General features: G+C 51.3%; 1 protein-coding gene across 1 annotated transcript in view; it reads left to right on the forward strand.

Annotated features, from left to right (window-relative positions):
- CENATAC (centrosomal AT-AC splicing factor) overlaps positions 1-18,015 on the forward strand; it is a 52,173-nt gene extending 34,158 nt beyond the window's left edge. Inside the window, exons 8-11 of the mRNA XM_075327421.1 lie at positions 2,196-2,226; positions 2,920-3,009; positions 4,293-4,425; positions 17,780-18,015. Of these exons, the coding sequence (XP_075183536.1) occupies positions 2,196-2,226; positions 2,920-3,009; positions 4,293-4,425; positions 17,780-17,843 (318 nt within the window). The 3' untranslated portion in view covers positions 17,844-18,015. The remainder of the gene's footprint in view (positions 1-2,195; positions 2,227-2,919; positions 3,010-4,292; positions 4,426-17,779) is intronic.
- Positions 18,016-24,080: the final 6,065 nt, after the last annotated feature.

Below are 24,080 nucleotides of genomic sequence, written 5' to 3' on the forward strand. Positions count from 1 at the left end.
TTGATTCTGCAGCACATCTGTGTGCAAATCTCTACTTATGACGGCCAAGGGAGTTTTTTTGGGTTTGTTTGTTTTAGTTTAAATTAGACTGCTATGGCTATGGCTCTCATAGTCTTTTCAACAAAGGAGAAATAGTGGAAATTCAATGCAAAAATGTACATATTTATTCCAAGACTTAAAGTGTAAACCATTGCTATTACAATCAATAACGCAACTGGTCATTTGCATGACAAACGCCAGATACATCTATGCAATTAATCGCAGGGGGTTGATTGTTTTCAGCATTAGTACAATCAACCCCCTGCAATTAATTGCATAGATGTATCTGGCGTTTGTCATGTAAGTGACCAGTTGTGTTTTTGTTTTTCATTCATCTTGTATTTAAATTATTGATTGCGATTACAATGGTTTACACTTTATCTTGGAGTAAATATGTACATTTTTGCATTTAATTTCCACTATATCTCCTTTGTTGAAAAGATTTAGTCATGTGCAATTGCTCCTCCTTGGAATTACTCAGCTCTCCAATGGTGATTTTCTAGTTAACATAACTTCTCACATGGATTCTGTGTATCTATGGCTGTCATAGTGTAGGAATATTTGGAGCAGAATAGATTAGGCGCTTTAATGAGTAACTTGTTGCACCGGCTAAATTCTCAGTGTATGTATGTATGTGTGTGTATATGTGTGTGTGTGTGTGTGTGTGTATATATATATATATATATATGTGTATGTATATATTATATATATGTATGTGTATGTATGTATGTGTATGTATATATGTATATGTATGTGTATATATGTATGTATATATATATGTATGTATATATATGTATGTATGTATGTGTATGTGTATATATATATATATATATATATATATATATATATATATATATATATATATATATATATATATATATATATATATATATATATATATATATATAATATAATGTGTGTGTATATATGTGTGTGTGTGTATATATATATATATATATATATATATATAATATTATAAATTATGACATATGAGGGTGTCGGTCACCTCCAGGATTCCTGAGGCGCTCAGAATGACATTGATTTAATTCTGGACTGGATACTATGTCTGTGCTTGTACATGAGCCTGATAATCTGCATGTGTCTCTGCACATCCTTCTCTCTCACATGCCATGCTGCAGCCTCTAGGTTATTTTTTGTTTCTTCTAACAACTGTATAAATTGTAGCTACCGTATTTTTCGGATTATAAGACGCACCCTGGTTTTAGAGGAGGAAAATATGAAAATAAAATTTTAAGCAAAAAATGTGGTCATGACACTGCTATGGGGCGAGGATCTGCTGCTGATACTGTTATGGGGGTAATGTCTCCAAATTCTCTACAAAAATACCCCAACCTGGTAATGATCCTCCTGCCTTGTATATGATTCCTATCCTTGTATATATCCCCATCCTGCAATATACCCCCATCCTGCTCATAATATTCCCCATCCTGCTATATGGCCTGTATCCTGTGGCACAGAAAAAAATAAACGTTTATACTCTTCTTTCCTCACTCCCTACAGCATCGCTTGTCTTCCTCTCTGTGTCAGCGCTGCTGACCTGTGTGGAGCCAGCCACGATCCTTGCAGCTTCGCTCGTCCTCCTGTCTGCAGCCGCTGCTGTGTGTGTGGAGACTAGCGGTGTGCACAGGGATGACGTCATCACTGTGCTCACCGTTCTCTACACAGATCAGCGGCCGGCAGACAGGAGGACATGGCGATGCTGCAGGGAACGACCGGTGAGTATACGTACTTATTATTAACTGCCTCCCGCGCTGATAATGATGCACAGGGAACAGTGAATACAGCCGCACATGATCACTCTAGGCTGTAGTTGCCAGGGGTGATCATGCGGGCCGGCTGTTTACTATGCGCGCACCCCCTGCCCATCATCCCACCCACCTGTCTGTTTCAGCGCTGAGAGATGATGGGTGGGAGGATACATGTATATTAAATGAGCGGGCCCTTGTGGTCACGGTAGGCGCTGCACAGCCTCATTCCCCGCAGCCCTATATTCAGACTATAAGACGCACCCCCCACTTTCCCTAACATTTGGGGGGGAAAAGTGCGTCTTATAGTACAAAATAAATTATATATATTCTAATAATTTATTTTTTTTTACTTTAACTTTTGCTTTCTTCGCTGTTTTGTCTCTGTAGGTAACGTCTGCTAAAGGCAATGTTCACACAGGTAAGGAAGCATACATTCTTATTGTTACATTATGGACTGAAGGGAAACCTTGTATACATGCCTCTGTGGGCACAGTCTACATTTTCTTCTTATAGCCGCTCTTACAAGTGTTGGAAACCTTGATTTTTCCAGTAAAATATCTGTAGAATAGGCAATCTAGTGAGACCAGACTGTTTCTCTGGGGGTTTTCAGACACATTGGATTTTGCATTTGTTACATCTTGTATGATGACACGGATGACAAGGATTAGCAGATAATTCATGTATTGTGTCTATTACACCACAAAATGGAAAGGGCTGTCATTTAATTAAGAAATTATTTTTCATCATTATTCCATTGAATGAATTGTATAGCTGTAGATGCTCATGCATGGCGGCCACAATCCATTCCTATCTCTGGGGTTGTCTGAGCGCTGGACTCTGCCACCTTCGTCTGTCCCATAGACCCTGCATAGTCTGGCAGCAGTCATAAAGTCAGAAGTATTCAATACTAATTGCCGTGAGGAGGCGCAGGATATTTGGACCCGCTTTCTAATGATCCAGAGGGTCCTAGTAGTGGGGTCACCTATTACTTGGATAGATAAATGTTTCTCTTAGTTAACCCCTTTAAGGCACTAATGACTAAACACAGACCACATCGGTATAACATGTGCTAAGGAACCATCTTATTAACTACAATAAAATATTTTTTTAGGTGCTCTTCCACCCTGGATGCTGCCTGATGAAGAAGAGGAGGGAAAGTCTCAGGATATTGGACCCTCCATTGAGGGTTTTCTAAAGAACAGTAAGCACACATACGGCTTCACTACTGGAATATTGATAGATTTGTTTTATGGAGGGACACAAGGCTAGTGTACAGGGCCACTGAACAGTAGTATGTTACACAACATACAGTACAGACCAAAAGTTTGGACACACCTTCTCATTCAAATAGTTTTCATTATTTTCAGGACTCTGAAAATTGTAGATTCACATTGAAAACATCAAACTATGAATTAAAACATGTGTAATGCAATACTTAACAAAAAAAGTGTGAAACAACTGAAAATATGTCTTATATTCTAGGTTCTATAAAGTAACCCCTTTTGCTTTGATTACTGCTTTGCACACTCTTGGCATTCTCTTGATGAGCTTCAAGAGGTAGCCCTTTTGCCTTCACTCTGCGGTCCAGCTCACCCCAAACCATCTCAATTGGGTTCAGGTCTGGTGACTGTGGAGGCCAGGTCATCTGGCGTAGCACCCCATCACTCTCCTTCTTAGTCAAATAGCCCTCACACAGCCTGGAGGTGTGTTTGGGGTCATTGTCCTGTTGAAAAATAAATGATGGTCCAACTAAACGCAAACCGGATGGAATAGCATGCCGCTGCAAGATGCTGTGGTAGCCATGCTGGTTCTGTATGCCTTCAATTTTGAATAAATCCCCACCAGTGTCACCAGCAAAGCACCCCCACACCATCACACCTCCTCTACCATGCTTCACGGTGGAAACCAGGCATGTAGAGTCCATCCGTTCACCTTTTCTACAAAGACACGGTGGTTGGATCCAAAGATCTCATATTTGGACTCATCAGCCCAAAGCACAGATTTCCACTGGTCTAATGTCCATTCCTTGTGTTCTTTAGCCAAAACAAGTCTCTTCTGCTTGTTGCCTGTCCTTAGCAGTGGTTTCCTAGCAGCTATTTTACCATGAAGGCCTGCTGCACAAAGTCTCCTCTTAACAGTTGTTCTAGAGATGAGAAGGTGTGTCCAAACTTTTGTTCTGTACTGTATATACCTAGAGGAGACTCTCCATGTCTGGCCTATTAACCCTTCCTGCCCCATGAAGTACTACTCCATCATGGGAACTATGCGGGCTTCTGGAATTACAAGACATGTAGATTGAATTAAAGACGTGGTTTGTTTTTTTTTTTTTTTTTTGTTTTTTTTTATATATATCTTTCCCCCTTGTTCTTCCTAAAGAGCAGTCATGTACAGACTGGTAATGTGCAGTATTGGGTGTGAATGTTCCTCTGTTGGCTCATAGGATATAAAGCAATGACACGTTCTGTACCTGTTTTCTTTTAACAGAGGAGAAGATGAAGTTGAAGAAGCTTCCTCCAAATAGAGTGGGGGCTAATTTTGATCACAATGCGCAAACAGACGAGGGCTGGCTTCCATCCTTTGGGAGAGTGTGGAACAGTGGACGGAGGTGGCAGTCACGGTCAGTAGGAGTCGGGATCTGTGAACTCAAGGGTTTTTTTTAAATGGGTTTGTTACAGTAATAAACAATTGTTATCCACTCTTGGTGAAATATTCAGAAAGCTCTAAAGCATGCCAAATCCTAATGGTGTGTAATGCACACACAGTTTAGATTCAGCTCTGCTCACAAGTTTCAGCAGTCATTCCACAACTTCATGTATGCATATGTGAAGTCACGCGCCAACTAGAGTCTCAGCCACTAGTCTGAAAACATTGAGAGACGCGTATAGTATTAAAGTTGGTCTGTAAGTCGCGTACTTGCAGTCGCGTGACAGTGGCAGGCATCGGAAAGTGAATCCTGACTGTGTGCATTACACACCACTAGGATTTGGAATGCTGCTGCACTTGCTGAGGATCACCAGGGATGAACAACCCTTCACTACTTACTCCTTGTGCTGGACATGTTAATGTCTGATAGAAATACAGTGAATTCCAGGAGTGTAATGTAATTTTTCCAGTCGGGGTGGCACATGTGATGTCTCCTTTTCAGATTATTTTCTAAAAGTCCAGACGGGAGCAGGGTCACGTGCAGCCCTTCACATTTCCTGTAAGATATGCCAGATAATGGTGTAAATTACAGTACTTTCTTTGTCGCTCCATTGGGAGACCCAGACAATTGGGTGTATAGGCTATGCCTCCGGAGGCCGCACAAAGTATTACACAAAGTGTAAAGCCCCTCCCCTTCTGCCTATACACCCCCCGTGCTCCCACGGGCTCCTCAGTTTTTTGCTTTGTGCGAAGGAGGCAGACATGCACAGCACAGCTCCACAGATTAGTCAGCAGCAGCTGCTGACTATGTCGGATGGAAGAAAAGTGTGCCCATATAGGGCCCCCAGCATGCTCCCTTCTCACCCCACTCTTGTCGGCGGTGTTGTTAAGGTTGAGGTATCCATTGCGGGTACGGAGGCTGGAGCCCACATGCTGATTTCCTTCCCCATCCCCCTTAGGGCTCTGGGTGAAGTGGGATCCTATCGGTCTCCAGGCACTGAGACCGTGCTCCATCCACAACTCCTGGGAGCCTGCTGGATAGGAGCTGAGTATCGTTCAGGGACATGGCCCTGCTACTTGGAGGTACTCTGTGTCCCTGTGGGGACCGCGCACAGCAACACTCCAGCATTGCTGGGTGTGCTAGTGCACCGGGGACCGCGGCGCTGACCGGGTTAATGTGCCATTACATACTCAGCGTCGCTGAGTGTGTTTATGTAGGGGGACTACCGCACTACCGCCGCCGCCATGTTTTAACACTGCGGCGCGGCTGGGACTTGTAGTGCGCCAGGGACTTCCGCGCGGCCGCGCTTTTATGGCAGCCGCGCTTATTACTTGAGTCCCCGGCTTGTACGGCCTAGTGTTTCCTCCTCCCGCCCACAGCCCTGACAGGCAGGGGTAGGGCGGGACGCTGTACAGACGTGCAGCAGTGAGGGCTGGAGCATGCTTTGCATACTCCACCCCCCTCACTGTGCACTGTGAGGCACCAGTTCCCGCACTTTCTGGGTCACGCCCACGGCTCCCTCATCTCCTCAGGACCCCGGCAGCCATTCCTGTCAGCTCCTCGGACGCTGCAGAGGGGGACAAATTCTGGGAGACCCAGGCAGGGATTATGGTGGCCTCACAACCGTTTTAATCGGGTGGTAAGCAGCACCTGTGGTGCTAGCCCCATTGTGCAGAAATGTAATTATATGTTTATGATATTTTACACTGTATAGTGCACAGTTGCTTTCTGGCTATATTCCCTATTGTGTTACTCAGGGAAGACATAGCATGGCGCCCACAAAAGGCAGGGGTGCCAAAACACAGGCTTACTATGCTGCCTGCGCCGCATGTACGACGCCGCTACCGGCAGGTTCCACTGACCCTTACTGTGTGCACTGCTCGGCCCCTTCTGCACTTACTCAGCCGGAGCCTCTGCTAGGGGGGGCCCAGGGGGCTCCACCTGCTGACACTGTCCAGGTGACAGGGACGGAGTTTGCAGTCTTTAAGGATAAACTCTGAGACTATGGCTAAGATACTAGAAGCCTTGCAGTCCAGACCGGTATCTCAGCACAGGGACTCTGTTGAATCATTGTTCCCTGGCCCCCTCAGTTGGACCAACAATGTCCCCCCGGGGATTATCATAGAAACCTGGCTGAGGGCTCTGACACAGACCCCAGTCCCAGACCGACTAAGCGAGCTCGCTTGGCAATTCCCTCGACATCATCATATTGTTCAGGGTCTCAGCGAGGGGAATCTCTGGTTGATGACGCGGAGGTAGATGATCAGGATTCTGATCCTGAGGCCGCTCTCAATCTTGATACTCCTGACGGGGACGCAATAGTGAACGATCTTATTGCGTCCATCAATAAAATGTTGGATATTTCTCCCTCAGCTCCTCCGGTGGAGGAGTCAGTTTCTCAGCAGGAGAAATTCCGTTTCAGGTTTCCCAAGCGTACACCGAGTATGTTTCTGGACCACTCTGATTTCAGAGAGGCAGTCCAGAATCACCATGATTGTCCAGATAAGCGTTTTTCTAAGCGCCTTAAGGATACACGTTATCCCTTTCCCCCTGACGTGGTCAAGGGTTGGACTCAGTGTCCCAAGGTGGATCCTCCAATCTCCAGACTGGCGGCTAGATCCATACTTGCAGTTGAAGATGGGGCTTCACTCAAAGATGCCACTGACAGACAGATGGAGCTCTGGTTGAAATCCATCTATGAAGCTATCGGCGCTTCTTTTGCCCCAGCATTCGCAGCCGTATGGGCGCTACAAGCTATATCAGCAGGTCAAGCGCAAATTGACGCAGCCACACGCACTTCCGCGCCGCAGGTGGCGTCCATAACCGCTCAGACGTCAGCAATGGCGTCTTACGCTATTAATGCTGTCCTGGACTCTGCGAACCGTACGGCGGTTGCATCCGCCAATTCGGTGGTACTCCGCAGGGCCTTGTGGCTACGGGAATGGAAGGCAGATTCTGCTTCCAAAAAGCGCTTAACTAGTTTGCCAATTTCTGGCGACCGATTGTTTGGCGAGCGTTTGGATGAAATCATCAAACAATCCAAGGGAAAGGATACGTCCTTACCCCAGCCCAAACCGAACATACCCCAACAGAGGAGGGGGCAGTCGAAGTTTCGGTCCTTTCGGGGCGCGGGCAGGTCCCAATTCTCCTCGTCCAAAAGGCCTCAGAAAGATCAAAGGAACTCTGATTCATGGCGGTCTAAGTCACGTCCTAAAAAGACCACCGGAGGTGCCGCTACCAAAGCGGCTTCCTCATGACTTTCGGCCTCCGCAATCTGCATCCTCGGTCGGTGGCAGGCTCTCCCGCTTTTGCGACACCTGGCTGCCACGGGTAAAAGACCGCTGGGTGAGAGACATTCTGTCTCACGGTTACAAGATAAGAGTTCACCTCTCGTCCCCCGACTCGATTCTTCAGGTCATCCCCGCCTCCCGAGCGAGCCGAGGCTCTTCTGCAGGCGCTGGGCACTCTGAAGGCAGAAGGAGTGGTGGTCCCTGTTCCTCTTCAGCAACAGGGTCACGGTTGTTACTCCAACCTGTTTGTGGTCCCAAAGAAGGACGGGTCTTTCCGTCCTGTCCTGGACCTGAAACTGCTCAACAAACACGTAAAGACCAGGCGGTTCCGGATGGAATCCCTCCGCTCCGTCATCGCCTCAATGTCCCAGGGAGATTTCCTTGCATCAATCGATATCAAAGATGCTTATCTCCACGTACCGATTGCTCCAGAGCACCAGCGCTTCTTGCGCTTCGCCATAGGAGACGAACACCTGCAGTTCGTGGCACTGCCGTTCGGCCTGGCAACAACCCCACGGGTTTTCACCAAGGTTATGGCTACTGTAGTAGCGGTCCTCCACTCTCAGGGTCACTCGGTGATCCCTTACTTGGACGATCTCCTGATCAAGGCACCCTCTCAAGAGGCATGCCAACACAGCCTCGACGCTACTCTGGAGACTCTCCAGAGTTTCGGGTGGATCATCAATTTTCCAAAGTCAAATCTGACACCGGCCCAATCGCTGACATATCTTGGCATGGAGTTTCATATCCTCTCAGCGATAGTGAAGCTTCCGCTGATCAAGCAGCAGTCGCTACAGAAGGGGGTACAATCTCTCCTTCAAGGTCAGGCACACCCCTTGAGGCGCCTCATGCACTTCCTGGGGAAGATGGTGGCAGCAATGGAGGCAGTCCCTTTCGCGCAGTTTCACCTGCGTCCTCTTCAATGGGACATCCTTCGCAAATGGGACAGGAAGCCGACGTCCCTCGACAGGAACGTCTCTCTCTCTCTCAGGCGACAAAAGCTTCCCTTCGGTGGTGGCTTCTTCCCACTTCATTATCGAAGGGGAAATCCTTCCTACCCCCATCCTGGGAGGTGGTCACGACGGACGCGAGTCTGTCAGGGTGGGGAGCGGTTTTTCTTTATCGTTCCTTTATGGGAGACCCAGACCATGGGTGTATAGCTAGCGACCTCCGGAGGACACACAAAGCACTACACTCAAACGTGTAGCTCCTCCCTCCGGGCTATATACACCCCCTGGATGACAATCTACCCAGTTCAACGCTTTGTGTTTCAGGAGGATACACACACTTTTATTTCCTCATATTTTTTTCAATTTTATTTTAATTTTTTAAAGATTTGGAAGAAAAGCGGGTCCAGTCTGGACTCCCGGCATGTCCCTTCACGCTCCACTCTGCGGGGTGCTGTTAAGGTTGATCTTCATAAGGCTGGAGCCTTCACATGCCGTGCTCCTTCGCATCCTCTGTCGAGGCTCTGTTTGAAGTGGGAGCCATCACGGTCCTCTCTGCTTGCAGGAAGCCGGCTCCATCCGCAGCCCTGTCTGGTCCCTGCTGGAAGGAGCGTTAACCCCACTCAGGGACATGGCCCTGCGTCTCAAAGCTAAGTATTGAGACGTTTTTTCAGGGGTCCCGGGTGTTTTTATTATGGGGGCAGTATGTGCTTTAGCGTTACTGTTAATTTCGGCCGGTTCTGGGAATTTCCCATGAGAACCGCGCCGACGGTGCCTGCTCGTCGGCCGCACTTTAAAATCTAGGCCCCGGCTTCAGTTTGGGCCTAGTTTCGTTTTTGGCTTCTGCTGTATGTTTTGCATACAGCGCCGCCCACCGCCCGGCCAGCAGAGGGGAGGGCACTCCTCTCTAAGGAGATGTCCCCTCCCCTGTCTACCCCCCTGTATCTCTGTGCTTCTGTTTTCCCGCTCCTGGGCTTATACACGCCCCCCCTCCTTCTCCCAGCGCCATTTTATCAGCGTTTTTATCACTGAGAAGCGCTGGATGCTGCAGCTGCATACTTTTTGGAAAGCTGTCACTTTACAGGGGAGCGGTGAAATCCGGAGGACACAGAGAGCAGGGCTGGTAAGCCACAACCTATGGTTGTGGATTTTTATACACTCAGGCTTTCTACAGGAGTGTGTTTTGGCTGCAGAGCTTCCTCCACAGCAGCATGTCTGTCACTAGGAGCAAGGCTGCAAACATGTATGCTATATGCACTGCTTGCAAGCTAATTCTGCCAGAGCCTAGCACGTACCCACATTGTGATAACTGTGCTAATATGGTTGTGTCTCAGCCTGGAGCCTCCTCAGGGGTCCCTCAGGCTGCTTCGGTCCCGGTGGCTGAACCCCCGGCTTGGGTAGCATCCTTTTCACAGGCTCTTTCCAAGTCGTTTGCCGATTCCATGGGGCAGCTGTCCCAGACGCTGCTGTCTATGCATCAGCCTCCCTCTCAGGGTGTCTCTGCGGCTCCGAGCTCTGCAGAGCCCTCAGAGCATGTCCTAGGACCCCGTCCCCCTAAACGGAGACGCACGGACCCTTCTCCTTCCTCGTCCCACGGCTCTGATTCACAAGCCGAGGTGCAGGGCGAGGAGGATTCCTTTACTGTGGGCTCAGACGCTGCCTCTATGTACCCCATTGATTTGTCTGAGGGTGATGCGGACGTTAGTGACTTGATTGCGTCCATTAACTCCGTACTGAATCTCAACCCACAGGAGTCAGAGGATCAACCCTCTCTGGTAGAGGTACACCAGTTTACCTCTCCTAAGAAACCTAGGAGTATGTTTTTTAACCACTCCAGCTTTCAGACCACTGTTAACAAGCCTAGGGCCTGTCCTGACAAACGTTTTCCGAAACGTAGTTCAGATGACCGTTTCCCGTTTCCACCGGAGGTAGTTAAGGACTGGGCCCAGTCCCCAAAGGTGGACCCTCCAGTGTCCAGAATCTCAGCCCGCACAGTAGTTGCGGTGGCCGACGGCACTTCTCTTAAGGATCCCACTGACCGCCAGGTTGACCTTCTGGCCAAGTCTGTATTTGAGGCGGCAGGAGCCTCCTTCTCTCCGTCTTTTGCGGCGGTGTGGGCTCTTAAGGCTATCTCTGCCTCTCTGGCGGAGATTCATTCCCTTTCCAGGGACTCTATTCCTGAGATGGATGCCTTAACTTCCCGAGCTTCGGCTTTTGCATCCTACGCCATGTCTGCCATCCTGGAGGCTTCTCACCGCACGGCAGTGGCTTCCGCTAACTCCCTCGCGATCCGCAGGATCTTGTGGCTTCGAGAGTGGAAAGCGGACGCTTCCTCTAAGAAGTACCTTGCGAGTCTCCCTTTTACTGGGTCACGGCTGTTTGGGGAACAGCTGGATGACATAATTAAGGAAGCTACTGGCGGGAAGAGTACTTCCTTGCCACAAGCTAAAGCCAAGAAACCTACCCAGGGCAGGAACCAATCGAGGTTTCGTTCCTTTCGTTCCTCTAACTGGTCATCCTCTAAGCCCACAGTCTCGTCCACTACCGCCAAGGATCGCAAATCCAACTGGCGCGCAAAGCCGCGTCCTCAAAAGACCGGAGGAGCCGCTGCCACCAAGGCAGCCTCCTCGTGACTATCTGGCCGCGCCAGCAACGTCCTTGGTCGGGGGCAGGCTCTCCCACTTTGGCGACGTGTGGTTGCAACACGTCTCCGATCAGTGGGTGCGGGATATCATCACCCACGGCTACAGGATACCTTTTTCCTCCAGCCCGCCAAACAGATTTTTTCTGTCCACCCCCCCCTGCTCCAAAGCCGCCGCCTTCTCTCAGGCCGTGGCATCCCTGCAGACCAACGGTGTAATTGTTCCGGTCCCCGCCCGGGAACGGTTCAGAGGTTTCTACTCAAACCTCTTTCTAGTTCCCAAAAAGGACGGTTCCTCCCGGCCCATCCTGGATCTCAAGCTTCTCAACAAGCATGTTCAGGTGCGGCACTTTCGCATGGAATCTCTAAGATCGGTCATTGCCTCAATGACCCAGGGAGATTTTCTGGCATCCATCGACATCAGAGATGCCTATCTGCATGTGCCTATTGCGGTTTCACACCAGCGCTGGCTACGCTTTGCGATCGGAGAGGAACATTTCCAGTTCGTGGCTCTTCCCTTTGGCTTAGCCACGGCCCCCCGAGTGTTCACCAAGGTCATGGCAGCAGTGGTTGCGGTCCTGCACCTCCAGGGGTTGGCAGTGATTCCTTACCTGGACGACCTTCTAGTCAAGGCCTCATCCAGTGTAGACTGTCAGCGGAGTGTCTCGCTCACTCTCGCCACTCTAGTCCAATTCGGGTGGCTTGTCAACCTCCCCAAGTCGACTCTGACCCCGACCCAGGTACTTTTGTACCTAGGGATGCAATTCGAGACTCTGCCGGCACTTGTCAAGTTGCCCTTAGTCAAACAGCAGTCCCTTCGTCTGGCAGTGCGCTCTCTGCTGAGGCACCGCCGTCATTCCATCAGACACCTCATGCAGGTGCTGGGTCAGATGGTGGCGTCCATGGAAGCGGTTCCCTTTGCCCAGTTCCATCTGCGTCCCTTGCAGCTGGACATTCTCCACTGTTGGGACAAGCGGATCTCTTCTTTGGACAGGCTGGTGGCTCTGTCATCACAGGCCAGGAACTCCCTTCAGTGGTGGCTTCAGCCCCTCTCCCTTTCACAGGGACGGTCCTTCCTGACTCCGTCCTGGGTGATCCTCACCACGGATGCCAGTCTCTCCGGCTGGGGAGCGGTGTTTCTCCATCACCAAGCACAGGGCACTTGGACTCCGTCCGAATCAGCCCTCCCGATCAATGTGCTGGAGATCAGAGCCGTGTTTCTAGCTCTCCTAGACTTTCACCACCTATTGGCGGGCAAGCACATTCGGGTTCAGTCGGACAACGCGACAGCGGTTGCCTACATCAATCACCAGGGCGGAACTCACAGCCGTCTGGCGATGTTGGAGGTTCAACGAATCCTCCAGTGGACGGAGGACTCAAAGTCCACCATATCCGCAGTCCACATCCCAGGCGTGGAAAACTGGGAGGCCGATTATCTCAGCCGTCAAACCGTGGACGGCGGCGAGTGGGCACTGCATCCGTCAGTGTTCAGGTCAATTTGCCGCAAGTGGGGCACTCCGGAAGTAGATCTAATGGCTTCCCGGCACAACAAGAAGGTTCCGGTTTACGTGGCTCGCTCCCACGATCCTCAAGCCTTCGCAGCAGACGCACTGGTTCAGGATTGGTCTCAGTTCAGTCTGACCTATGTGTTTCCCCCTCTAGCGCTATTGCCCAGGGTTCTGCGCAAGATCCGAATGGAGGGCCGTCGAGTCATGCTCATTGCTCCGGACTGGCCCAGGCGAACCTGGTACCCAGACCTGCTCCGCCTGTCCGTAGGGGTGCCGTGGCATCTTCCGGACCGCCCAGACCTTCTCTCTCAAGGTCCGTTCTTCCGCCAGAATTCTGCGGCTCTCAGATTGACGGCGTGGCTCTTGAGTCCTGGATCCTGACGGCTTCAGGCATTCCCTCTGAGGTCATCTCCACCATGACTCAGGCTCGGAAGTCTTCCTCGGCTAAGATTTACCACAGGACTTGGAAAATTTTCCTGTCCTGGTGTCGCTCTTCCGGCCATGCTCCTTGGCCGTTCGCCTTGCCGACCATCCTGTCTTTTCTACAGTCGGGTCTACAGTTGGGTCTGTCCCTCAATTCACTTAAGGGACAGGTGTCGGCTTTGTCGGTATTGTTCCAGCGGCGTATCGCCCGACTGGCTCAGGTGCGCACCTTCATGCAGGGCGCATCTCACATCATTCCTCCTTACCGACGACCCTTGGATCCCTGGGACCTTAATTTGGTCCTCACGGCCTTACAGAAACCCCCTTTTGAGCCTCTCAGGGAGGTTCCTTTGTCTAGACTTTCACAGAAAGTTGTCTTTCTAGTAGCCATAACTTCTCTCAGGAGAGTTTCTGATTTGGCTGCGCTTTCTTCGGAATCCCCCTTTTTGGTGTTTCACCAAGACAAGGTGGTTCTTCGTCCGACTCCGGACTTTCTCCCTAAGGTGGTGTCTTCCTTCCACCTTAACCAGGACATTTCATTGCCCTCTTTTTGTCCGGCCCCTGTGCATCGCTTTGAGAAGGCGTTGCACACCTTAGATTTGGTGCGGGCGCTCCGAATCTATGTGTCTCGCACCGCCGTTTTTCGGCGGTGCACCTCACTTTTTGTGCTAACCACGGGTCAGCGCAAGGGCCTTTCGGCGTCTAAACCGACCTTGGCTCGTTGGGTTAGGTCGGCTATCGCCGATGCCTACCAATCTTCTCAGGTGCCTCCCCCGTCGGGGATTAAGGCGCACTCGACCAGAGCTGTCGGTGCCTCCTGGGCTTTCAGGCACCAGGCTACGGCTCAGCAAGTGTGTCAGGCTGCCACTTGGTCCAGTCTGCACACTTTTTCTAAGCACTACCAAGTGCATGCTCATGCTTCGGCAGATGCGAGCTTGGGCAGACGCATCCTTCAGGCGGCTGTCGCCCATTTGTGAAGTTAGGTTTTGCCTACTTCTCCGTTTCGTTTATTTCCCACCCATGGACTTCTTTGGAACGTCCCATGGTCTGGGTCTCCCATAAAGGAACGATAAAGAAAAAGAGAATTTTGTTTACTTACCGTAAATTCTTTTTCTTATAGTTCCGACATGGGAGACCCAGCTCCCTCCCTGTTGCCTGTTGGCAGTTTTTTTGTTCCGTGTGCTTCACGGCTGTTGTTAGTAGACAGAGTGCTGGTTTTGCCGAGTTTTACTCTATCTCTACTTATGGGTGGATGTCCTCCTTCAGCTTTTGCACTGAACTGGGTAGATTGTCATCCAGGGGGTGTATATAGCCCGGAGGGAGGAGCTACACGTTTGAGTGTAGTGCTTTGTGTGTCCTCCGGAGGTCGCTAGCTATACACCCATGGTCTGGGTCTCCCATGTCGGAACTATAAGAAAAAGAATTTACGGTAAGTAAACAAAATTCTCTTTTTCTCCACCACAGGGCTCAGGGTACGTGGACTCGGCAAGAGTCCTCACTTCAGATCAATGTTCTGGAAATACGGGCAGTGTACCTTGCCCTGAAAGCGTTCCAGCAGTGGCTGGAAGGCAAGCAGATCCGAATTCAATCGGACAATTCCACAGCGGTGGCATACATCAACCACCAAGGCGGCACACGCAGTCGGCAAGCCTTCCAGGAAGTCCGGCGGATCTTGATGTGGGTGGAAGCCACGGCCTCCACCATCTCTGCAGTTCACATCCCGGGCGTGGAAAACTGGGAAGCAGATTATCTCAGTCGCCAGGGCATGGACGCAGGGGAATGGTCCCTTCACCCGGACGTGTTTCAGGAGATCTGTTGCCGCTGGGGGGTGCCGGACGTCGACCTCATGGCGTCCCGGCACACCAACAAGGTACCGACGTTCAGGGCACGGTCTCAAGATCCCAGAGCTATGGCGGAAGACGCCTTAGTTCAGGATTGGTCGCAGTTTCAGCTCCCTTATGTGTTTCCTCCGCTGGCACTGTTGCCCAGAGTGTTACGCAAGATCAGGGCCGACTGCCGCCGCGTCATCCTCGTCGCTCCAGACTGGCCGAGGAGGTCGTGGTACCCGGATCTGTGGCATCTCACGGTCGGCCAACCGTGGGCACTACCAGACCGACCAGACTTGCTGTCTCAAGGGCCGTTTTTCCATCTGAATTCTGCGGCCCTCAACCTGACTGTGTGGCCATTGAGTCCTGGATCCTAGCGTCTTCAGGATTATCTCAAGAGGTCATTGCCACTATGAGACAGGCTAGGAAACCAACGTCCGCCAAGATCTACCACAGGACGTGGAAAATTTTCCTGTCATGGTGCTCTGCTCAGGGTTTTTCTCCCTGGCCTTTTGCCTTGCCCGCTTTTTTCTGTCCTTCCTTCAATCTGGACTTGAAAAGGGTTTGTCGCTCGGCTCCCTTAAGGGACAAGTCTCAGCGCTCTCTGTGTTTTTCCAGAAGCGCCTAGCCAGACTTCCACAGTTACGCACGTTCCTGCAGGGGGTTTGTCACATCGTTCCTCCTTACAAGCGGCCGTTAGAACCCTGGGATCTGAACAGGGTGCTGGTGGCTCTTCAGAAACCACCATTCGAGCCAATGAGGGATATTTCTCTCTCACGCCTTTCGCAGAAAGTGGTCTTCCTAGTAGCAGTCACCTCTCTTCGGAGAGTGTCTGAGCTAGCAGCGTTGTCGTGCAAAGCCCCTTTCCTGGTGTTTCACCAGGACAAGGTGGTTCTGCGTCCGGTTCCGGAATTTCTCCCCAAGGTGGTATCCCCTTTTCATCTCAATCAGGATATCTCCTTACCCTCTTTTTGTCCTCATCCAGTTCACCAATGTGAAAAGGATTTGCACTTGTTAGATCTGGTGAGAGCACTCAGACTCTACATTTCTCGTACGGCGCCCCTGCGCCGCTCGGATGCACTCTTTGTCCTTGTCGCTGGCCAGCGTAAAGGGTCACAGGCTTCCAAATCAACCCTGGCTCGGTGGATCAGCAGGTGTGTCAGGCGGCTACCTGGTCGAGCCTGCACACTTTCACGAAACACTATCAGGTGCATACCTATGCTTCGGCGGATGCCAGCCTAGGTAGACGAGTCCTTCAGGCGGCGGTTGCCCACCTGTAGGAAGGGGCCGTTTTACGGCTCCATTACGAGGTATTATTTTACCCACCCAGGGACTGCTTTTGGACGTCCCAATTGTCTGGGTCTCCCAATGGAGCGACAAAGAAGAAGGGAATTTTGTTTACTTACCGTAAATTCCTTTTCTTCTAGCTCCAATTGGGAGACCCAGCACCCGCCCCTGTTTTTTTGTGTACACATGTTGTTCATGTTGAATGGTTTCAGTTCTCCGATATTCCTTCGGATTGAATTTACTTTAAACCAGTTTATAATTTTTTCCTCCTTCTTGCTTTTGCACCAAAACTGAGGAGCCCGTGGGAGCACGGGGGGTGTATAGGCAGAAGGGGAGGGGCTTTACACTTTTAGTGTAATACTTTGTGCGGCCTCCGGAGGCATAGCCTATACACCCAATTGTCTGGGTCTCCCAATTGGAGCTAGAAGAAAAGGAATTTACGGTAAGTAAACAAAATTCCCTTCTTTCGTTTTATAAGACGCACCCCAAAATTAGAGAGAGAAAAACTGGTATAAAAAAAAAGTATGGGGTCCATCTGTTGTATTTTACCGGGGGGGTGGGGAGGCGGCAGCGGCAGTGGTGGTAGAGCAGGGTCACAGGGAGGCAGGAGTGGTGGTGGAGTAGGTGCATTAGGTGCGTCGGCTATGCTACAGGCGCTGTGAGGCGGGAGCAATACTCGGTGATTGTAGGTAACAAAATATCAGCGGTGCAGTCTTCAAAGAAATGCCGCCCGGTGTCGACGCTTGCGCAGAGCAGAGATCTCATCTGTGCATGTGCCACCACTGGGCGCTATTTTCCTTAAGTCCGCCACTGGAAGTTCAACGGACCGGAGGCGGCACGTGCACAGGTAAGCTCTCGGCTCATCATTGAGCCGAGAGTTCAACCTGCGCCAACTCTGGGCGCCATTTCTTTGAAGCCCGCACCACCGACATATTCTTTAATAACTGGAGATTACTCCTGTGTCGCCGGGACACTCACAGCATCGCTCTACTCCTGCCATCGCCATCTGACCCTGCTGCACCGCACTCCCTAGTAAGCTACAACTGGAAACTTAAGGGAGAAAGTGTGTCTGTATATTCCGAAAAATACAGTATGCCACAAATTTACTTCAAATTCACAGCTGATATAGCTTTTATGCTTTATTTTATTTTTTGGTACACGTACAGCAAGCATTGCACTAGATTTAAGAAGTGGTCACCTATTAATAAATATGGTGCTTTCAGTCATTGGCGCACTTTATGCCGGATTTAACAAAAAAAAGCTCCATCTAAAAGAAAAGATCCTTGGTCTTGTTAAAAAAAATAAAATCATTAAATGGACTTCTTCATTTAATAATTACAATTGGAAACTCCTATTTAGGAATTCTGGACCTGGCTAAATTTCACTTTCTTTGCATTTCTTGCAGACACCAATACAGAAAAGAAGCTGGAAATAAAGCTGCGAAAAGAAAAAGACCTGAACACGCGTGACCGGCTGCAGAGTGCGCGTGACCGGCTGCAGAGTGCGCGTGACGTCGTGAAGCTCATAGTTTATTTATGTTGTAAATATTCGCTAATTGCCAAATGGCATTTTTCTTTTTGGAAAATCTTTATTAAATATAAACCTGAAGATTTTCTGCATTAATAAAATGTTATGTTGGGACCTGCTAAAAGAAATTGTGAAGTTTGTTAAAAGTTCCAACTCTAATTGGTTCCTTGGTTTTAAAATATTGAGGCCCTTGCACAAATCAGATGTCCCGTCTACCTCCGCTCATACGTTCTCTGCCACCTTTGCTGCACGATCTCATGTGCATCCACAGATGGGCCGGTGTGCCATTGACCGCTCCTCGCATGCATCTCTCATGTCTTTCTCTGCTGGGCTTGATCGAGCCGTAATTGGATTGGTAGGGACCACACCTTCGGGGACCCCCCGGCCTAAACACCATTTATGTGGATAGCAGCATAGTTGGAGTAGACATATCCATTTTATCAGTCTGCGGATTTTGCTGAAAGAGCAGATAACCCTTTACCAATGTGTATATGGGGTGAGAGGTGCAGAGCAGGAGCTGAATGGCTGGTGTGTGAATTTCTACCATGCAGCCCTTCTACACCCTAGTTATTTGTTGGTATAGCCTATGGGCACCATTGTGTGCTCCTGCTTTTTCCCCATTCCTGGTCCAGTGGCATTTGCTGGCATAATAGACTATATGTCCCATAATTGCATGGTCTTATCCACGCTCTAAGGGGCCCTTTGCACACTACGACATCGCAGGTGCGATGTCGGTGGGGTCAAATTGAAAGTGACGCACTTCCGGCGTCGCTCTCGACATCATAGTGTGTAAATCGTTTTAACTACGATTACCGAGCGCAAAAGCGTCGGTATCATATGATCGGTGTAGTGTCGGTCATTTTCATTATTTTGGCTGCAGCGACAGGTACGATGTAGTTCCTCGCTCCTGCGGCAGCACACATCGCTGTGTATGAAGACGCAGGAGCGAGGAACATATCCTATCGGCGTCCCGTCTGCAATGCGGAAGGAAGGAGGTGGGCGGGATGTTTTACGTCCCGCTCATCTCCGCCCCTCCGCTTCTATTGGCCGCCTGCCGTGTGACGTCGCAGTGACTCCGCACGACCCGCCCCCTTAGGAAGGAGGCGGGTTGCCGGCCAGAGCGACGTCGCAGGGCGGGTAAGTGCATGTGAAGCTGCCGTAGCGATAATATTTGCTACGGCAGCTATCACAAGATATCGCAGCTGTGACGGGGGCGGGGACTATCGCGCTCGGCATCGCAGCATCGGCTTGCGATGTCGTAGTGTGCAAAGGGCCCCTAACTCGCCTCCGGGGATAGCTTCTGCTGGGTAACGCTGAGCACATGAGTATACAGCTGAATGACAGGCCAATACATCGCTGATGACATTCCTTAAATGTCCCTTAATGGAATGTCATTAGAAAAGTGGATAGTGCCAAGGGCTTGTGGTCATGTGACCTGCTGCAAAAAGGTGGTCTGAGGGCTAATGTCCCTATGCAGCGCTGTAATCTAATTTCTACTACACCTGTATTAAAAAGTCCTTGCCTAAGAACACTGCTGTTTATTTTTTATTTTTTTCCCCCCTACTTCCTCTGATGATGCTTTGAGAACCCCCAGTGCATGCTGGGATACTCAAATAAAGCGTCATCAGGGAGCAGAGGCTGCAGTCACTGCCTCTGGCTAATGAAGCGTCATCAGTGGCACTCAATTCAGGGCCTGGTCCTTGCACACAGTGACAGTGCGCTCTGTTACTGGCTCAGATCAGTAGTAACAGCCAGCAGCAGAGCGGTGTCAGAATACCCATTATGTAGAGACCAGTGCAGCCCCCTCAAAGTGACATAGCTGGTCTGCACGCTGGGTATTCTGACGCTTTGTTGCTAGCTTTTACAACTGATATGTATATGTCGCGGGCGGGGAGGAGGGTGTCAGCACACCGCGCTCACCCCTTCTGCTCGGGTCCGGCAGCTGCTCAGTGGTGGCTCGAGCTGTGGGCCGGATCCCGGGGTTTCTCGAGCGACACTCCTCGCCCGTGAGTGAAAGGGGGTGTTTGTTGGGTGTGGGGATTGTTATAGTTCGTGACGCCACCCACGGTTGTGGTGATTGCACCACCGCTGCTCAGTGTGGGGGTCCCGGGGATGGTGATGCGGAGCAGCCAGGTGTTGTGTTGCCCCTCCGTGGGTAGGGGTTGGTGATCCCGGGGCCCGGTGATGAGATGTAAAGTGTAGGGCCTGGAGGGCGCAGGGACGCGGGGGCAGCGCTGTGCCTTGCGGCACTATGGTACTCACTCAGCCTGACACACGGACACAGTTTGTACGGTAAACCAACGGCTGGTAGGACGGTCCCACAGACGGCTGCACCTGCACTCCCGGTAGGTGACGGTGATGTCTCTCTTCCTTGCACCTGTGTTGACTGATGGTAGCAGTGGATTCCCTCCGGTTACCCGCTCCCCGGCTGCAATCTGGGCCGGAGGAGCTCTACACTTTGCCCGCAGGCGCTGGCCCTGAGAAACTTGTGCCGTGGCGGTGTCTCTCCAATACGGGTTGGGCTGTTGCCTTCAATCGGGACTTGGTTGTTGGGGGATCTGCGTCCCCGTCACTGACGGATTTGGCAAATCTGGCGATTCCTAGCCTTGCCGGGGTCCGAGAGGCCCCTGCCCTGGTGCTGACTGTCCTTCGGAACACTGCTCCAGACCACCGGGCACACAGCCAACGGGGTCCTTCCAGGAACTTCCAAACGGTCCCCCTCCAGACAGTCACCGCCGTTGCTGACCTTGCTGTTCTGGCCCTCACAAAGCTGGACCCTTCAGGCTGTCTTTCTCTTCTGTCACTTTACTTGCTTTTCCTCCTTTTCCACTTTCTTACTTTCCCTGCTTGTTTACTCCTTCACTTAGCTCCTTACACTTGCCCTGCCTGGGCTTTCTGCCTGGTTACTTCCTGCCTCCAGTGTTGTGAGCTCCTCGGTGGGCGGAGCCAACCGCCTGGCCCACCCCCTGGTGTGCATCATCAACCTCTGGAGGAAGGCAACAAGGATTTGTAGGTTAGCTGTGATGTGCCTACCTGGAGTGTGGGGTGTGGTGGTGTGTGACCTGTGTCCCCTGGCTTGCCCAGGGCGACACATTCCCCCTTAGCAAAATGCAGACCGTCCGCGGGCTGCCGTCCTACACCGGTTTCATTTTTCTGTAAAAAGGGGATAACAGGGTTAAGCAAAACATAAATAACATTTTTAATCAAAACTCTTCCCAAGACGGGAGGCACATTTACTTTTAACGTTACAACGGTATACGGTCACGGTTTCCGCTCTCTCCCACCCAAGCAACCTGGCCCTGATGCTGCCCCTAAAACCCAGGCAGCACCCCTTGACCCACAGTCCAGCACAAGCTACCCGAGCGGGATCTGTCCTTCCCCTCCAGAGGGTGGCCACCGGTTCCTATGGTGGCTGGGCCCTGGCCTGCTCTGCTCAGGGCCCTCCCTCCAACCTGCCTCTCCGGAGGCGGCATAGCGGAAACGGTAACGGTACCCAACATATTTACAAGCCACTTAACGTTTGTGGTGCCCTGCAAGTTCACGGGGTAGTCCATGGATAGTCCTCCATGCATATAAACTTTAAACGGTCCCCACGGGGACAACGGTGCCGGCTCCAGCCGGTTGCAAATCAACAAACAAATCAGGTGAAGTACTCGGTATCATTTCACTTATCATTTCAAACTTTTTCAAACAAACTGCAACACTCTTACATTTGCGGACCCCTTTCATTCATAGAACGGTCTCCCTGTACCTAAGTGGGGGTCTACCTAGGTTGGAACGGGTGGACCTTCGGGGCCCGGTGTCAGTGGTGCTAGACAGTGGGGTAGAGGGAACAATCGGTTCCTCCTCCCTGCTATAGTGTGGAGCAGGCGGAGGTGCAGGGGGGCTGGGTACAGGTTCATCCCTGGGCACCGGCACTGGTTCTGGCTCACGGTTGACCGCTTCCTCTACTTCTTCATCCACGGGTTGTGGGAACAGTATCACTGGAAGAATCACCGCACCGTCCTGTGTAGGCCAGTCTGCTGGGAAGTCACCCATTACAGTGTGGATTACCTCTGCTGCCTTCTCCACTGGTGGAGGAACCGGTACTTCAGCCTCTGCCTTCAGCGCTGGGGGGCATTTTTTTAGATGGTCCCGGGAAGCTGTGGCTAGGGTGTCCCCTTGGTCACGACTGATCTGGTAAGTCTTCCCGTCTCCCCATTCTGTGGGTTGTATGACATAAGGGACTTGCTCCCACTGATCATCCAGCTTGTGGGTTTTCCTCTTCCGTTTCAGCACCACATCCCCTGGCTGGAAAGGACCTGCGGGCGCCTTCTGGTTGAACCGGTGCTCCTGCTGCTCTCGGCTTCGACTGAGGTTCTTCTCCACATACTCCTGGATTTGCCGGTACTGTGCCCTCCTCCGACTTTCCCACTCTGCCGTTGAAGGGAGTGCTTCTGGGGCTTCCAACCCCATCTCCAGATCCACCGGCAGGCGGCCAGGCCGAGCCCTCATCAGATACGCTGGGGTGCACTTCGTCGAGCTGGACGGGATATTATTATACATGTCGACCAAGTCAGGTAGCTTTTCCGGCCACATGTTCCGTTCTTCCAGTGGTAGCGTCTTGAGGAGCCCAAGGACCAAGTGATTCATTTTCTCGCACATGCCGTTGGTTTGGGCGTGGTACGGAGTGGTCCGGATCTTCTTGCAGCCGTACAACTGGCAGAATTCGTGAAACACCTCTGCTTCAAAAGCCGGGCCTTGGTCAGTCAGCACCTTCTCGGGGTACCCATGGGGTCGGCAGAAATAAGCCTGGAACGCTCGAGCAGCGGTTCGACCAGTTAGGTCCTTAACGGGGACTACCACCATAAATCTTGAGTAGTGGTCTACCATGGTCAATGCGTAGGTGTACCCACTTCGGCTAGGGGTGAGCTTGACATGGTCCAGGGCGACCAGCTCCAGCGGCTGATGGGTGACTATGGGATGTAACGGTGCCCTCTGGCTAGTCTCGTCCTTTCTCCTCAGTGTACAAGGACCACACTCTCGACACCAGGCTTCCACCGATTCACGCATCCCACTCCAATAGAACCGCTCCCTCAACAGCATCTCCAGCTTCTTCCACCCGAAGTGGCCAGCACCATCATGGTAGGCCCGCAGGACAGTAGCGACCTCAGCTTGAGGAACGATCAACTGGCATATCTTCTCATGGGTCTTCGGGTTGATCAGCTCACGGTACAGCCTCCCTTGGTGTAGGTAAAGCCGTTTTCGTTCTTTCCACAAGCGTTGAGCTTCGGCTGGAGCGGCAGGGTCTATTCCCATAGCACCTTGTTCCACCAGAGTCTTGACAAGGCGGACAGCCGGCGCTTGATCCTGGGCGTCCTGCCACTCTTGACTGGGCCGCGGGTCCAGATCCACCCTTTGCTGACAGACTTGTACCCTCTCAGTAGGCAGCTGGTGAAACGCAGGCAACTCGATCTCCTCGAGGTCGTCATCCTCGCACCCCTCTTCTGACAAATGGGGCATCCGGGAGAGTGCATCAGCATTTATGTTGACACGACCAGCTCGGTACTTTATGGTGAAATCATAGTTGGCTAGCCGGGCTACCCACCGCTGCTCCAGCGCGCCCAACTTGGCCGTGTTCAGGTGAGTCAGCGGGTTGTTGTCCGTAAACGCTGTGAATTTGGCTGCCGCCAAGTAGTGGCGGAACCGCTCCGTGATAGCCCACACCAACGCCAATAGCTCAAGCTTGAAGGAGCTATAGTTCTCAGGGTTCCTTTCGGTCGGCCGGAGTTTTCGGCTAGCGTAGGCAATCACCTTCTCCTTTCCATCCTGGACCTGGGATAGGACCGCTCCTAGCCCCACATTACTGGCGTCCGTGTGGAGGATGAACGGGCTCCCATAGTCAGGGTACGCCAGGACCTCTTCTCCGGTCAAGGCCGCCTTCAACTGGCAAAAGGACTCCTCATGCTTGTCCTCCCACGACAGTGGGGCCCCAATGGGTCTACCACCTTTGGTCTGTCCCACGAGGAGATGTTGCATGGGGGCAGCCATCTTCGTGTATCCCTTTATAAAGCGCCGATAGTACCCCACCAGACCCAGGAACTGCCTTACTTCCCTCACTGTAGTTGGTCTCGGCCAGCTCTGGATGGCAGTAATCTTCTCAGGGTCGGGGGCGACACCATCCGCACTCACCACATGCC

Source organism: Anomaloglossus baeobatrachus, chromosome 11 (genome assembly GCF_048569485.1).
Source record: "Anomaloglossus baeobatrachus isolate aAnoBae1 chromosome 11, aAnoBae1.hap1, whole genome shotgun sequence".
Taxonomy (NCBI): Eukaryota; Metazoa; Chordata; class Amphibia; order Anura; family Aromobatidae; genus Anomaloglossus; species Anomaloglossus baeobatrachus.